General features: G+C 54.2%; 5 protein-coding genes across 5 annotated transcripts; 3 read left to right on the forward strand and 2 right to left on the reverse strand.

The window, feature by feature from the left end:
• Window positions 1-1,168: 1,168 nt before the first annotated feature.
• Window positions 1,169-3,089, forward strand: CPAR01_08102 (uncharacterized protein; the record flags this gene model as incomplete). Its single annotated transcript, XM_060492371.1, has 3 exons — window positions 1,169-1,189; window positions 1,248-1,486; window positions 1,541-3,089. The coding sequence occupies 3 exons, from the start codon at window positions 1,169-1,171 to the stop codon at window positions 3,087-3,089; spliced, it is 1,809 nt and encodes a 602-aa protein (XP_060348741.1).
• Window positions 3,090-3,410: 321 nt separating this feature from the next.
• On the reverse strand, window positions 3,411-5,580 carry CPAR01_08103 (uncharacterized protein; the record flags this gene model as incomplete). Its single annotated transcript, XM_060492372.1, has 4 exons — window positions 3,411-4,294; window positions 4,378-4,539; window positions 4,601-5,015; window positions 5,080-5,580. 4 exons carry the CDS (start codon window positions 5,578-5,580, stop codon window positions 3,411-3,413), a joined length of 1,962 nt encoding a protein of 653 aa, XP_060348742.1.
• Window positions 5,581-7,978: 2,398 nt separating this feature from the next.
• Window positions 7,979-11,358, forward strand: CPAR01_08104 (uncharacterized protein; the record flags this gene model as incomplete). Its single annotated transcript, XM_060492373.1, has 3 exons — window positions 7,979-10,260; window positions 10,328-10,855; window positions 10,911-11,358. The coding sequence occupies 3 exons, from the start codon at window positions 7,979-7,981 to the stop codon at window positions 11,356-11,358; spliced, it is 3,258 nt and encodes a 1,085-aa protein (XP_060348743.1).
• A 463-nt stretch (window positions 11,359-11,821) lies between these two features.
• CPAR01_08105 (uncharacterized protein) lies at window positions 11,822-12,004 on the reverse strand (the record flags this gene model as incomplete). The annotated part of the gene is made up of 1 exon (XM_060492374.1): window positions 11,822-12,004. The coding sequence occupies one exon, from the start codon at window positions 12,002-12,004 to the stop codon at window positions 11,822-11,824; it is 183 nt and encodes a 60-aa protein (XP_060348744.1).
• Window positions 12,005-12,115: 111 nt separating this feature from the next.
• Window positions 12,116-14,629, forward strand: CPAR01_08106 (uncharacterized protein; the record flags this gene model as incomplete). Its single annotated transcript, XM_060492375.1, has 1 exon — window positions 12,116-14,629. One exon carries the CDS (start codon window positions 12,116-12,118, stop codon window positions 14,627-14,629), a length of 2,514 nt encoding a protein of 837 aa, XP_060348745.1.
• Window positions 14,630-14,660: the final 31 nt, after the last annotated feature.

Consider the following 14,660-nt stretch of genomic DNA (forward strand, 5'->3'; position numbering starts at 1 on the left):
GAACATGAATCCATAAACAACAGACTCTCGCCCCGGAGAGTTGTAGCCCTATGAACATTCATTTCCCGGGGTTGAACCAGCTGGACTCAACATAAGTGAGACGATACTCATCTATCTTTCCTGCTGGAAGCCACGCTGATCGCGCGGCATTTGCGAGGGCGGCTGGCGTAGATCCTGTCAGGGTTGTCCAGGTCTGCGGTTCGGGGAGAGCGATTCGCTGGAGGCGCCGGATCGCGGGAATGAGCTATCGCTGGAGAGACCACCACGACGGCACCACCACTGCTACGTACAACGACGGCTCCCACGCCTTGCCAGGCACGCCAGGCATGCTTCCTGGCTTGTCCCGAACGCTCCAAAATACGACCTTAATCTTACCATGGGGCTCGTGCGCCAAGAAATCCAGAGTGCAGGCGTCGTGGAGGCTTCGAACATGGTTCATGACTAGTGTACCCCTTCAACAGCGAGAATCGGCCACGCAACTACGTTTCAGTCGTCTGAACTTTTCTGGTCGAGATAAGATCTTTAGTTGCGGTATATGGTCATGGCCTCTAGTTGTTTAGACTTTGCTTGGGGGATATGTTCATCAATTAGTGTAGTCGAAATTTGGTGTGAGTCAACATCAGAATAGTGTCTACGGAGTGCATTCCGAAGCATCTCGCAACCGCCCCAACGCGGGCTGGAGCGGGGATAGAGTTGGCAAAAGTGGAACATCATGAGCCCCTTCTAATAACCAGGGACTTCACGGGTGGGTTTCGTCTGCCACTTCCGGCTAGGTAACCTGGCACGACTCCAGGGTGTCAACTATCTCGATATTGCAACGTGCCCGGGGTGATGGCAGGTGGGCAGACAAGAGCTTTCAAAAGGGGGCTCGTCCTGCCCGTCAAAACCACAATGCGGTCCATCGTTGAACCCCCTTCCTGAATCGAGCCCGCTCATCTGCCCGTCATGCTTCGATTCAGCAGCATCCTATATCGCGAACTTTCGTGATGTTGACCTCGTCGCCTTGGGCGGCGCTCCTGCTGGCCAGCGTCCTTTCTCACTCCGCGCTCGCGGACGATTCTTGTTCAAGTTCTACTGACCCATTAGTATTACCCATAAAAGTAAGGAACAACTTCACGAGTCATTCATTCACTTTTCATCACGTTTTACTTCCTTTGGGTGTGTGTCTATGTGTGTTTCGAGTGTCTGTGTGTGTGTGTTGCCGTGTGCGACTGTAGCTCTTGTTGACTTACATACTTTCTCTCCAGAACGTTACCTTTCCCAATGGCATCGGTGCCAATCGAGGCCTCAAGCTCACGCTTGGTGGCCAGGTTCAAGGCATGCGCATGTCCACCATCTTAAACAACACGCGAGTTAGAAATAGTCTGGACTGCCCGGACAACTCAACATACGCATTCGTCGGCTGCCAAGGAGCCTCGGGCAGTGTATACGACACCACAGGAGGCACATTCAGCCAAGTCGTCAACATCAAGGACTGGAACGTAACGTATGGTATCTACCTAACCGAGTTGTTCGAGATACATAACTGACTCCCCTCTAGAACAATCGACGCTCAGCCTGAAGATGGTGAAACGACGGTACTCCATGGATACGATGTCGCAAACTTCACCGATGCTCCAGCCGTAGCCTATGGGTATCCCTTCGAGGTATGGGCCGATTATGACTCCATGAACAAAAGCGCCATCGCATTTGGTCCGAACTCGTCCACCCTCGACAGCTTCGTAAGGAACGACTTGGCCCCCACGACAAGCTTCAGCCTGGACTACGGCTCAACATCAGAGCTTCACCCTCGCGACGGCCAGCTAGTCATCGGCGGCTACAACGAAGCACGCTACAACGAGTCCCAGGTTGCAGAGTTCAGCATGTGGGGAGCCAACGCCCCGGTCCCGTGCCCTCTCCAGGTTCTCGTGTCCGACATCGTCCTTACCAATACTGACGGCGATCACTCTCTCTTCGACCCGGGCGTCAAGGTGGCTGCCTGTATTGATACAGTGCAGAACAGCTTCACCCTCACGCAGAACATGTTTGCCAAGCTCCAGAGCCTCGGTAACCACACCGCGACTGACGGCATGGCCTTTGGAGAATCCGACTTCCCCAAGGACCGTGAGTCCCTCCTCGGCTCCCTGACCATCAAGCTATCCAACGGCTATACAAGCGTCATCCCTCATTACGAACTGGTCAGCCATGTACGCGGCACGGATGCCCGTGGTAGATATGCTGTGCTCAACAACAGCAGGATCAGCACCTCGGTTGCCTCAGGTATGAGCGATCTGGGTGACAACATTCCCATCCTCGGAGGCGTCTTCCTGTCGCAGAACTACCTCCACGTCGACTATGACGCGGGTAAATTCTGGCTAAGCCCGCAAGTAGCCAACGGCACTCTACCAGACCACATCACATCATCATGTAACGGCACCTCATCCTCGAGCGGCGGTAACAAAGCCGCCCTGGGCGTCAAAGTAGGCGTGCCGGTAGCCATCGGTGCCGCCCTAATCTTCTTTGTCGCAATGTGGTTCTGGTTGAAGAATCGCAAACCCAAGCAAAACGGGCAGTTTGCGGGCGCGTCTCGCTCCATCCCGCGATCGGAGAAGCGCGACGCCCCAGACTCCAAGTCCTCTACAACCAATTTCGCCGGCTATCACAATGTTAACCACGCGAATCCCGATGGCCATATGGAACTCGAAGGCGACCTCGGCCACGCCGTAGGCCACCAACAACAACGAGCCGAACTAGCGGAACCCGCGCCGGCATACAAGTCGGAGTGGCCCCGGCAGAACTCTATCCAAGGCGAGAGCGCCGCGTATTATCAGCAATTCGATGAGCCAGGCGAGAGTTACGAGCTTGCAGACACGTCGCCGCACTCTCAACTTACACAGTCTCCTCAAGAACTTCAGCAGCCTCCACACCCCCAGATCGTCATCCCACCAACAAATCCACCTCCCATCAAACGAAAGGACACCGGCTTGAGCGACTGGGTGCCGAGTCCAGCGACACTGAAGAAACAGTTGTCGGGATTCAGCGAGGCCGTCTCACCGACGAGCACACGTGCGAACAGCACGAGGGTTAATCCACATATTTCTCCTGTTTAGCGTATTTGAGGATAGATGAGTAATGATAATTCACTTCTTGAGGCATGAAACACATGGCCCTGGTTACCTATGCAAATGTACAGAATGAGTTTCTGATTGGAGTTTGTGAGCGGATCGTCGTGATTCTGTGACATTTGTGGGCTTTGATGATCGATCCTGCCTCCTTTATGTGTCTGAGGATGATAAAGGGGTCCATATGGCGCAGTCACTCCGTTGGATCATCTCTTCCACATCACAGAGGCTGTGGTAGTCGACGACGTCGCGCAAGAGTTGGACCAGCAATATCTAATCAGATTGCATTCAACTCCACGGGGTATCTATTCAACGATAATAATAACAGTCATATATGCTGCCGCATCTGTAACTCTCAGTTCCATACCAAACTCCTAGGAACGTGATCGTTCCGATAATAAAACCCACGAGAGCGATGACGATCCTGCTTTTCTCTGACCGGCCTACCACCAAAGCAAGCAAGAGAGAGCTCATCGGCACCAACAGCCACCATCCAAACGAATTGTTAGTGACCATGAGCGGCACCGATGGCGCCAACATCAACAAGACGGGACCTACCCACCACTTTTCCTCCTTGGACCATATCCAAATCGCCCTCCAGATGCCATATGTCGCAGGCGAGTCTGCCAACTCTAACTGAATTCTTCCGCCCTTTAGGCTTTTGTTGATTTCTTCCGAGAGCTGGTCATGAGAGAGCTCGTCCGGGTCGGTCTCCTGCAGCTCCTTGCGTATGGCCCCCGACAGCTCCAAGACGCCCTTATAGCCCCTCGGCACGTCGTACCGCCGACGCATCCTCATCGTCAATCGCGCCTTTAACCACATGTAAGCAAGACTCAACGTCCACAGCACGAGCAAGAGGACGAGAATGTAAAGTTGCAGATAGGAGAAGCCCCATTGGTAGCTCTCTCGCCCGGCATCGGCGCCGAGTCCGTGATCGCTCATTGGCTGGCAACTCCCGTACGCCTTCATGTATTCCTTGGAGTAGGTCTCGTTCCCGGCAGTGTAGGTCAAGTTCTTTTCGTCTTGGAAGGGCATCAAGCCCGTGCGAGGATCTGTCCAGTTCCAACCGTACAGCAGGTTCCTGTATGAAGGAAGACCGGAAGCCGATATGTTGAGGGCCGGAGCTGGCATAGTCTCGTTCATCCAAGTGGTCTTCTCGTTTTTCAACCCGTAGAATCCGTACTCTTGTACATCTGCCAAAAGGGAACATATTAGCATCGCAAGGTCCTGCGGATCGTCGACACTTCGTTTATTACTGTGAGACAACTATACGTACAGTTTGAAACGTTTCGATGCAACGAACATCTCTGGGTTTTTGGCGTAGACTCGTCAAAGTTCCACCAAGTAGTAGAGTAGTCAGAGTAGCTCTCATCATCCTCTATGCAACCGAGAAGGCGTGCCCATGAGCTTGCGCTACTGTAAGTGTTGGAACTAGAGTCTTGTCTAAAGTCAGCGCTGGCTCAGCGTTCACGGGAAGGTCCCCTGTGAAAAGCACTCACGACCAGGGAAAGTGAGGGTGGTGTTGCCCTCCATACCGATCCTCCAGCCATCGTGGATTACATATCCAACGACCTCGAAACCATCAAAGGGTATCAACATGCCGTTGGAACCCTGAACATATGCGTCATTGTTCGCTACGTAGCCCGTCATTGCACTGCCCAGGATAGGGAAGCATAGAATGAAGACGGTGGCCAAGACCATGATAACCATCATTAGTTTGGATCTGAGCCCTCGTGAATGAGCAAAGTCTCGTATCATGTGCCACGTTGACCAAAAGTTTGGTTGGTCCTGGAGGAATATGTTGCGGAAAAAGTCGTACGTCACTGGCTTGACTTGTATTGAGGTCGTCGCGTAGTCGGCAAAAACTCTCCAAGTGATCCAGGTCAGCAGAGCCTGCCCTCCTCGACCGAAGATCTGCGAGTGGCTGGTCAGTCGACGAACAAAAGGCACATGCGTTTTGAGTTATCCGTCATCTTACCACATCCCAAGCGACGTCAATGACTTTGGCATCCGCAAAGGAAAATCTGCCCCATGCCAGGGTGATCTGAAAGAATCCAGAGGAAGACCAAAGGTTATACTGGTTCATCTCCACGTCGAAACTGCCGTCCGGTTTACAGGCCGAGTCGCCATATAGCTCTGCGTTGCTGATGAACGCCAGCACGGTGCAGAGTCCTCCGATCCACGTCAGAGCCAATATCCATGCTAGGACCGCGTACCAGTGGACAGCTCGAATGTCTCTAAACGCAGAAACGAAGGCCTCTCTCCACTGCCTGCGATCCCATAGTCGCTGGCGAAAATCTTCCCATGTAGTCAGCGACGCCTTCTTCCATTGCCTCCTATCCCACAACCGCTGCCGAAACTTGGTCAACTTGAATTGCGTGGCTTCCTTGAGTGAATTTCTGTCTTCAACAAGCAGCGGGGCGAATGATCTCGTTGATGTTGATAAGGCATCTTCTCCGTTCTCTTTTGGCGAGTCCATGGTTGTCGGCTTTCGTATGCTTTCTAGAGCGACATATGCGGTCGTGACTTGGTCCAGTGCTCAAGGCATTGCGTACAGATGGTCAAGAAGCACTGGATAGCTCGTTCTATAATTGAAATTCTACAAATGCGGCGTCATTGGGTTTATCAGAGATCTCACATCCGGTCAGCCTGCACCACGCAGTGCAGCCTGATGGAGTGTGACAGGGATTGAGGTCGGCCGCCAGCCTGCTTCGCTGTCAGCATGATTGATGTCATTTCGGCTGCTTCTAACACTGCCACAGGAGTTGTCTGGCTGCAGAAGAGACATTCCTGGTCAAGCGCGTAGTGTTGATGCCAGGGAACATGAAGTTAGACCCGCCGCGCTAATGGCGTTCTCACGTTGAGTCGTCGAGCACCAAGGGAAGTTGTCGATCTTGAGGTTTCAACCACTCCGCCGCTGTGTTGCTGCCCTGCATGACCTCTACCACGTCCCAGAGTCCGAAATTTGCTGCCAGCTTGCTAGGTCCAGTATCATTCAGCCATGGTGGCGTGCGTTTTGGGACTTTGGTATGCGGCACAGCGCCACCACTTTCTGGACGGGAGTGGACATCGTACTATGACGCCACTGTCTATACGTGTAAGACACTTCGATGCTATTCATATTTGAAAAATCTGATTTGAAAGCCTTCAATTGAGACCGTTGTAGCGAAAACGACGAACATAGATCAGCACATGTACAGGTAGTGTCAGTAAACATTTGAGGCCAGCGTCCGCACATGGCCGCTTCATGTTAGTTGCTTACCGGGCCTCTTCGGAAGAGAAGCTTATTTCCGGGAGCGCTGAACCAGCACTGCAATAGTTGGGTAAGCGATCGCCGTCCCAGCACTTGCAGGATTCCAATCCTGGTCCCATTTCACGCAGGCAGCAACTCAATTTCAGCAGAAAAAGCTGGAAATAGCATCAACATTGCGCAAATTGATTGGTATTGACACGGGAACCAAGAGAAATCCAACTGATGGAGCCAGACTTTCTGTTTTCTCTTTCCCTTTAGAATGAACTTGATTCTAATGCAGTTGTTGCATCAGTCCAGCCAGGCTTGGCCGACTTGAACGCACGGCCGCACTGGTCCCAGCAGCGATTTTGATAGATGAAGGAGAGAGAGTAATCAACAGGAAATGCGAACAGTCCACGCAAGTAGTTGAGTGTCTGGTTCGATCGACAAGCCCACCCGTCTCGTTGAAGTCTTTATGTCTTCCGACTCTTGTCTTCGATGGCTTGAGCACTGTGACCAAGTCAATCAGCAGAGTCCACACAACCTCACAGAACATGAATGCTAAACAGCATCAGAGAAATTCTCCAAGTCATCGGGCAAGAGGCGCCTGAATTATTCATCCGACATTGACTTGCCGCGCGTGCTTCTCATATTCTACTACTATGAGGATATGCTTGAAGCGCCCGAAATGGTTACTCGGCAAGCCAATTTTTGTTGCAGCACTGAGAATCCGACGCCAGACATTCGGCGACCCCACGTGGCTTCTTACCTTAATCCATTGAAGCTTAGACTGCTCGTCCCACTCGATTACCAACCTGATGGATCGAGATGACACTCGTTGACCGCACAAGCTAGGACATTTCAAAGTCCCCGGTTGCCGTGCCGCACTGATTCTCCTTGAACCTTGACGGGCAGGCTTGACAGAGAAAGCCAACATCTTTGCGAACTATTTGCTGCGGCCACCGTTCGTGGCGTGCGCAAAATCGTTACTCAGGGGGTTTGCGGCTGAGAGGCTTGGCCGCCACATGTCGTTGTGCGACCAACCAAACGTCGGTCTGATCGGCCGGCGCCTTTGACAACCCACGCGATGTTGAGCCACAGTACCGACTATTTGGTTAGGTTCCGGCCGCTAACGAAGTAAGGGGACTAGTGCTCGCGGCAATAGCGAAAGACGATACCCTTTCCTGAATCACTGAAGAACTACCCCCTGACTACTGCATGAGATGGTGTCTCTTGTCGTTCGATTGAGCCTCGCCTGGAACTTAGAGTCCTCGCTTAGACCCAAACGAGATGGTCCCCCGATGCGGCTGTCAACGTCGACTTATCGCGGTGTTAGACGATGGTCTTTTACCAAGGCAAGTCTGACTCGAAATTTCGGCAGGTCGAAGGATGGGAATTCTTCGTGAAAGGCGAATTGCCATATAATCCAGAGATCGTCGTCCTCAGCTTCCGGGTTCGACTCTTGTCCTTCAACCTACTCCTCTCTGCCATTCACTCTTTCATGGCTTGAGTTGCTTCTGTTTCTGTCTCTTATCACTTTGGATTATCACCAGCTATACCTAGCTGACCACACTCGTTCCTCTTTCAGGATTATTTTCATCACTACAGACTTTTGATCTAAATCATCCCTCACACTCGTTTCATCATGAAGTGGTCTCTTACCCTTCCCCTGCTTGGGTTATCCGGTGCCCTCGCACACCCAGGCCAGCGCAATTATCTCAACCGAAGGAACGAGACTTTTGTCTCGGGCCAGTCTGGCAACTCCCTTACCCGGACTGCATCTGTGTCTGTGCCCCTCAGCACCGGTGTGACTTTCCACCCTCCGGCCAACTCAACCCGCACACTCACGTTGGCCACCGGCACGGCATCTGCCTCTGGTGATGTTGTTGCCGCAACGGCCGCTTCCTCCAGCACGGAGTACGAGTTTCCGACCTCGAAGCTCGGCCCCATCGCGACTTTGAAGCCTGCCATCCCAGACAACCACGATCTCAACGATGTCAACAACCTCACTCCTCAGCCTAGCGGCGCTGGTGCTCCGATCCACTACGCGCAAGATGCCGGCTCGAATGGAGGTGGCATCTATGCTGTTGCTACCCCCAAGTGGACTGCTCCGTCCATCGTTCTCGACCACTCTGGTCTCGTCACCGACGTCAAGCTCTCGGGCCAAGGCAACTTGGTCATGACCTTTGGTGACAAGAATGCTTTTGACCACAGCGCGTCCAACTGGAAGGCAGACAACATCATCTTCGTCACTTACACGCCTGAGTGCGGTGACTACGATCTGGGCCAGAGATGCTACTTCCAGGCCAACTCTGTTACCTTTGACCGCAACTCCCTCTCCGCCACTGCTGCAGGACAGGCTAAGGACATTGGTGATGTCACCAAGGATATCAATGTTGTGTGGGGAAACTATGGCAGCCAGAACGTCAACTACGGCAACCCTGCAGCTACCGCTGAACCCACCGCAACTGAGACTGACGTGACTCCGGCGTACTCCGTTGCTCCTACCATGACGGCTGCTTGTGTAGCTCCCGTGGATGAGAAGTACGGTCTCCCAACGGCGTGCTTGGGACCCTACTTCGACGATGACCTCGACACAGAGCTCGGCTACTTCGAGTCTGATGTCTTCAGCTTCAACGAGACCCTTTCCGAGGTTGACATCGATGGCGAGCTGACCGACTCGGCCCTCGCCAGACGTATTACCGTTTTCCAGGACATCGGTAACGGCTTCAAGAAGATCGGCCCGGCGATTAAGAGCGGCGTCGTCAACCTCGGCAACAAGATCGAGACCGGAGCCAAGGCCGCCAAGAACAACGTCGTCAAGACGGGCGAAAAGGTTGTCAAGGTTGGCGCCAAGGTCGTCGAGGTCGCTAAGACCGTTGTCGAGGTTGGTGGCAACATCCTCACGGGCAAGCCCAACCGCTTCGAGAAGGACTTTGACAAGCTGCTCCTCCCCTGGCCTGCCAAGGAGTGCAAGGAGGCCGAGAACGACAAGGACAAGAAGGAGAAGCTCAAGAACGCGTGCAAGCCTAAGAAGCAGGATAAGGACAAGGACAGCGAGGCCAAGGCCGTCAAGACCCCTTGGGGTGACGACGCTCTCCTGCTCAAGTCGTTTGGCACCATTCCCTCGCCCAAGGACCTGCGTCCCAAGGGATCCAAGAAGCAGACTACGGTCACCAAGGGTAACTTCATCAACCTCTACTGTGTCAAGTGCGGTCTCTCCGGATCCCTCAAGACGAAGGGCAACATCACCATCGAGAACATCAAGGGTATCACCGATGGCTACATCGAGAGCGACATCGATATCTCTGTCGGTCTCGGCATCGGTATCTACGCTCAGTACTACCAGGAGCACAAGTTCCGCAACAACCTGTACGACATCCCCCTCTCGCCCTTCACCCTCGGCTTCGTCACTGTCGGCCCCATGCTTTCCATCGGTACCGAGGTCAAGTTCAGTCTCAACATGACCGGCACCGCCGTTGCTCGCGCCGACGTCAGCATCGCCAAAGCGAAGTTTGTCTACGACTGGAAGAAGGGCGGGTCCAAGTCCATTGGCTTTAAGCCCGAGTTTAAGCCCAGCTTCGAGGCCGAGGGCCAGGTTGAGATCGCCGCCCAGTTCGGCATCCCCGTCGGCCTCGAATTTGGCGTCACCACCTTCAGCGGATGCACCAGGTGCAAGGGCTCCATTGGTATCGAGACCATGCCATCCATCAAGGCCGCTGCAGCCATTGCTGTCCAAGCCAAGTGGAATAACGGCACCGACGGTATTGAGGCTGGACTGAAGCCACTCAACAACTGCAGTGGCATCAGCACTACACTCAGTGTTCGCAATGATGTCACGGGCAAATTCAAGGGCTTCGGGCTCCTCGACAAGGACTGGCCCGTCCATGAGACCAAGGACTACATCATTGCGTCGTACTGCATTGGGTAAGTGAAGATGTTCATCATAATCCTTGAGATACCTAGAGCAAGTACCATGCTAACAATTGAACAGCAACAAGACGGATGGTACAAGCAAGGGCAAGCTTGGCCTCCACGATGACAAGCGCTCCCTGCCTTCCACTCCCTACAACAGATATGAGTACCGTCGCGACGCGAATAACGTCTCCGTCCCCACGAACTCCACCACCGACTCGACCCAGCTTGCCGACCTGACCAAGTACGTCGTCGAGGAGATTGAGTACCTCGGCTTCAACGGCACCAACCTCGCCGCCATTCCCTACGACCTCGATGAGGCGGCCTTTGACGGATACTGGTTCAGCACCCTCGCCCTCGAGAGCGACAACAGCTACGTTCTCGCCGCCTGCAGCGACGGCAACGTCTACCTCCAGAAGAACACGACCCAGAACGAGCTCCCCTACTACGTCACCTGCAACACCCTCTGGGCCGGCTACGGAGAGGCCGCTCTCTCCACGCCGACTGGCGAGGTGCTGCACTACTACAACAACACCATGGACAAGCTCGGCGTCAGCCGTCTCCGCTCCGGAGATGAGGCCAATCTCCCCGGAACCTCAGTCTATGTGTAAGTTTCCTTGAGTCGGGAGTTTTAATCCTTCAAGTTCTAACGCGTACACTAGCGCACTCACCCCCTTCTACTACGACGACAATGACAGCACCGCCAGCATCCTTGCCGCCATCGACCCCGAAGACAACATCTTCTTCCCCGCCGTCTGCACCTACAAGGGCGACCAGACGGCCAAGATCTATCTCGTCGGCGAAGACGTCGATGCCGGCCTCGAGATGCTCAAGTCCCCGGACCTCACCTACACCGTCACCAACGGTGAGGTTGACGAGTGCTACCTCCTCTTCCTCGGCATTACCAACCGTGAGCTCGGCCAGTGGGCCGACTACGGCGACGATGTCTCGGACGCTTACGACAGCGACCCGCTCGACGTCGAGTTCGATGACACACTCTTTGACGCCGATGGAGACTTGTTGTTGCCTTCTGATGAGCTGCTTGCTTACCAGGATGATGTCAACTACGACGTCTTTGATGAGTCGTTGGATGACATTACTTGGGAGTAAGGAGTGGATGCAATTCACTCTGCACTTGGCTCTGACATAGGTGAAGCCAAGTGTGGTTCTTCATCAAAGCAAAAAGAAAAAAAAATTAGAAACACTACTTTAACTTAATACATAATAGAGATCATTTTGATTTTGATTACAGGGGATCATTTCTTCTAGCAACGATATGTCTCATACTTTGTAGTCAATGAGGCCAAAAACATCAAGATGAAGGACTTTCATCGTTCCGTCCAAGTGACGTCTCATCCCCGAGGGTCACGAAATGAGCCTTCTTTGGGCAAGTTTCGGGCCATACCTAGACCAGACAAAGGCTGAGCGTCACCATGCTCGACTGCCTTTGTGAGAAAGAGTCTTTTCATCATGAGCAATGATCCCAGACAGAGCTAGAGGTTGAGTCCCGACAAGACTCAAGTTTCATGCTGATTGAACAAGGCATTGTTCTGACAGTGATGCGTTGCACGTCTTATACCAACAGCATGCCAACAAAACACTTGGTCCGCGCGGCCACTTGGGCATCGTTCTTCTTTCTGAGGCATGGGTGCAATAGAACAATCTCTCTTTGACCACTGAGGACTTTCCAGACAAAGACACGCAAACAAAAAATACAAGGACAGGAATCGGTGTCGACAATGCCTTGTGTTGGCATCCAATCAGGCTACCGGCTATATCTTCAGTCAACGTCGAATCCAACGTGTCTTACTCTGTAGCAATACCTATCAGAATCAAAAAGTAGACACTGAACTGTAAAAGAATCATCATGGATAGCTCAAGCGAAGATCACTCTCATGACGAGCACAACTCCTTTAGTGAGTACACCGGCAGTGAAGATCAGTCATCCAGTGAGAACCACTCCATCGACGAACATCATTCCGCCGAGGAGGACCAGCCTATCAATTACGATCATCCTATCGAGGAAGGCCGCCCTGCGGAGGAAACACCCAGTGAGCTCCAGGTCCAAAGACACTCCTTCTTCCAAAGGCCAGCAGACATCTTATTCGGACCGTTCAGGAACGCCGTCTCTAACCACGCGATCCCCCTCTGGGACACTCTGCCACAATTCCCTCGGCCGCTACCGCCACTCCCTCCGACAAATGTCGAAGTCCTACTCGAAGAGCTGCTAGCGCAAAAGTCTATACAAGATGTCGAGGACCTCTGCGAAGAGAACCCTACACTCCGCAAGGTCTTCAAAGACAACATGGTACAGATTCTTCGGAAACACATTGCCCCAGAAGCCTGGTCCGATGCCATCTGCTGCGTCGATCGCCGCCTGAAACATCCGGGCAAGACGGCCAGAAGCGCCTTTGACGAAGACTACGCCAACGGCACCGTGGCGGACTGGCCTCCGCCCCCGGAAGGTGTTGTAGGATCTATCTCTGGCAGAGCCAGACTGACCATCTCCTATTATCTTCGAGCATTCGCAAGCGCCGGCCCCCAAATGAGTAAGTCTCCATGTACACAACGCGGACAATGGGACCTGGCCGGCCTCTGCCAGCTCGTCAAGATCATGGACCAGCTCCTAGACAGGGTCTCACAGGCTCAAAAGGTCTACGCCTCCTTTGAAGAGTGGGAAGAAAGCTGGCAGGACCGCCGCCCCGACGAACTCCCCGACGAGCGATGGGGCCCCGACATCACGACGCTCAAGCCCAAATTCTCCGCCCTGTGCAGGGATGACGGCACCGAAAACCCCAACAACCTGACCTACGCCTTTGAACGGCACACGGCCCACGACGAGGAACGAGGGCCCGTATTGGAGGGCGTCCTGATGACCAAGACGAACCGCGCAAAGCTCCAGCGCGCCTTCTTCCGTCTCGAGTTCATCCGGCGAGCGTACTACCAACAGCCCTTTTACCCCCGCGGCGCAGAATGGCAATCACGCAACGATACGATGGTGGAAGGCGTGGTCCGCGGCCCCGCGGGCGAAACCTACGAAGCCCGTCTCGCGCGCGCCGAGGAAATCTTCAAGCGCTGGGACAGCAAGGACGAGTTCGTCGAGGTCATTTGCGCCTTCAAAGCCACGCTGAATGAGTACGCCATCCCCGTGAGCCATCTCCTCCAAGCCTTTAGCGATACCATCGAACAGTACCTCGAGACGGATGAGGTCCGCCGCGCCGAAGCGGCGTGTAGGAAGAGGCACCAAGAGACCGTCTGGAACGGCGACGCCGTCGGCCTCCAGTGGGAATGGAACCCCTACGATCTTCGCCAATCATTCCTCCCCGCGTGGGACATTCCGCACTCAAACGACTTCTTTACCCTCCGTGCGCAGCTTCTCGATGACCGCGCTGACCTAGGTAGGCAGATGGATGAGTGCCTCCCCGCGCCCCTCGCGCGCGCCGAGTTCGACGCGTGGCATGCCACGATATATCGTTCTGAACGCATCCGCTTCGCACCGCGGAACAAGCGTGAGAGGGAGGATCCCTCGAAGCGGAAGCCTGCGGCAGAAGCGCAGCCCATGCATGCAATGTCACGGTTCTTGACCGTCATGTGCAGCCTGCCTTTATCGTTCATGGGGGAGTTCTTGGCTATGGAGTCGCACACGCAGGCCCGCTTCCTCAAGTCGGCGTACTGGGCCGTCGCCCGCGTCAGGGCCTCGAGGTGTCCGTCGTTTCTGTCTGGCGAGATGCGTGCCTGGTGCAGTAACCCCAACGTCGTGTACGACAGAGACGGCAACCCGGTCCTGGGACCGCGCCCCCGTCTACTCCCCGAGATGTCCGTCCGCGCCGCCTCCATGGCCTGCGTGTCCAATACGTACGAGTTCATCGAGAACGACTGCGTCGGATGGCGGTTGCCCTCACACCCGGAGTCACAAGGCGGCTGGTGGAAGTGGAAGTGGGATGACGACCGCCTCCCAGCCAAAGTCTGGAATGACCTACACTGGCAGATGTCATTCTTTTCGACCAATATCAACAACGTCTTCCGCATGGACGACGTGAAGTGGGCGCAGGTCTGGCGTTCCAGTCGCGAGTTTGAGCGGCAGGTCTGGACGGGCCGGATGATGGACCGGGAGGTGTGGGAAGGGTACGGTGACCCCGGCCGCGTGGATGGGAATGACTGCTATTGTCGCTGGGGGTCCGGTGGATGCGGTATCTGTGTGCCGCTGCCCGAGGTTGAGCTGCCGGAGTGGGAACTGATGACGCCGGCTGAGGTGCTGGAGGAATCCCATGTTTCGCAGTTTATGCGGCAACCTTGGAGCAAGCTCCCCAACCTACAGCCAGCTGTGAAGGAGGTTTTAGGGAGAACCGTTCATCGTATCGAATATGAGGAGGCTACCTAGTTCAGTGCGAGAGTCTGTGAATGGGCATATG

Source organism: Colletotrichum paranaense, assembly GCF_030867605.1.
Source record: "Colletotrichum paranaense strain IMI 384185 chromosome Unknown Scaffold_6.1, whole genome shotgun sequence".
In the NCBI taxonomy this organism is placed as follows: Eukaryota; Fungi; Ascomycota; class Sordariomycetes; order Glomerellales; family Glomerellaceae; genus Colletotrichum; species Colletotrichum paranaense.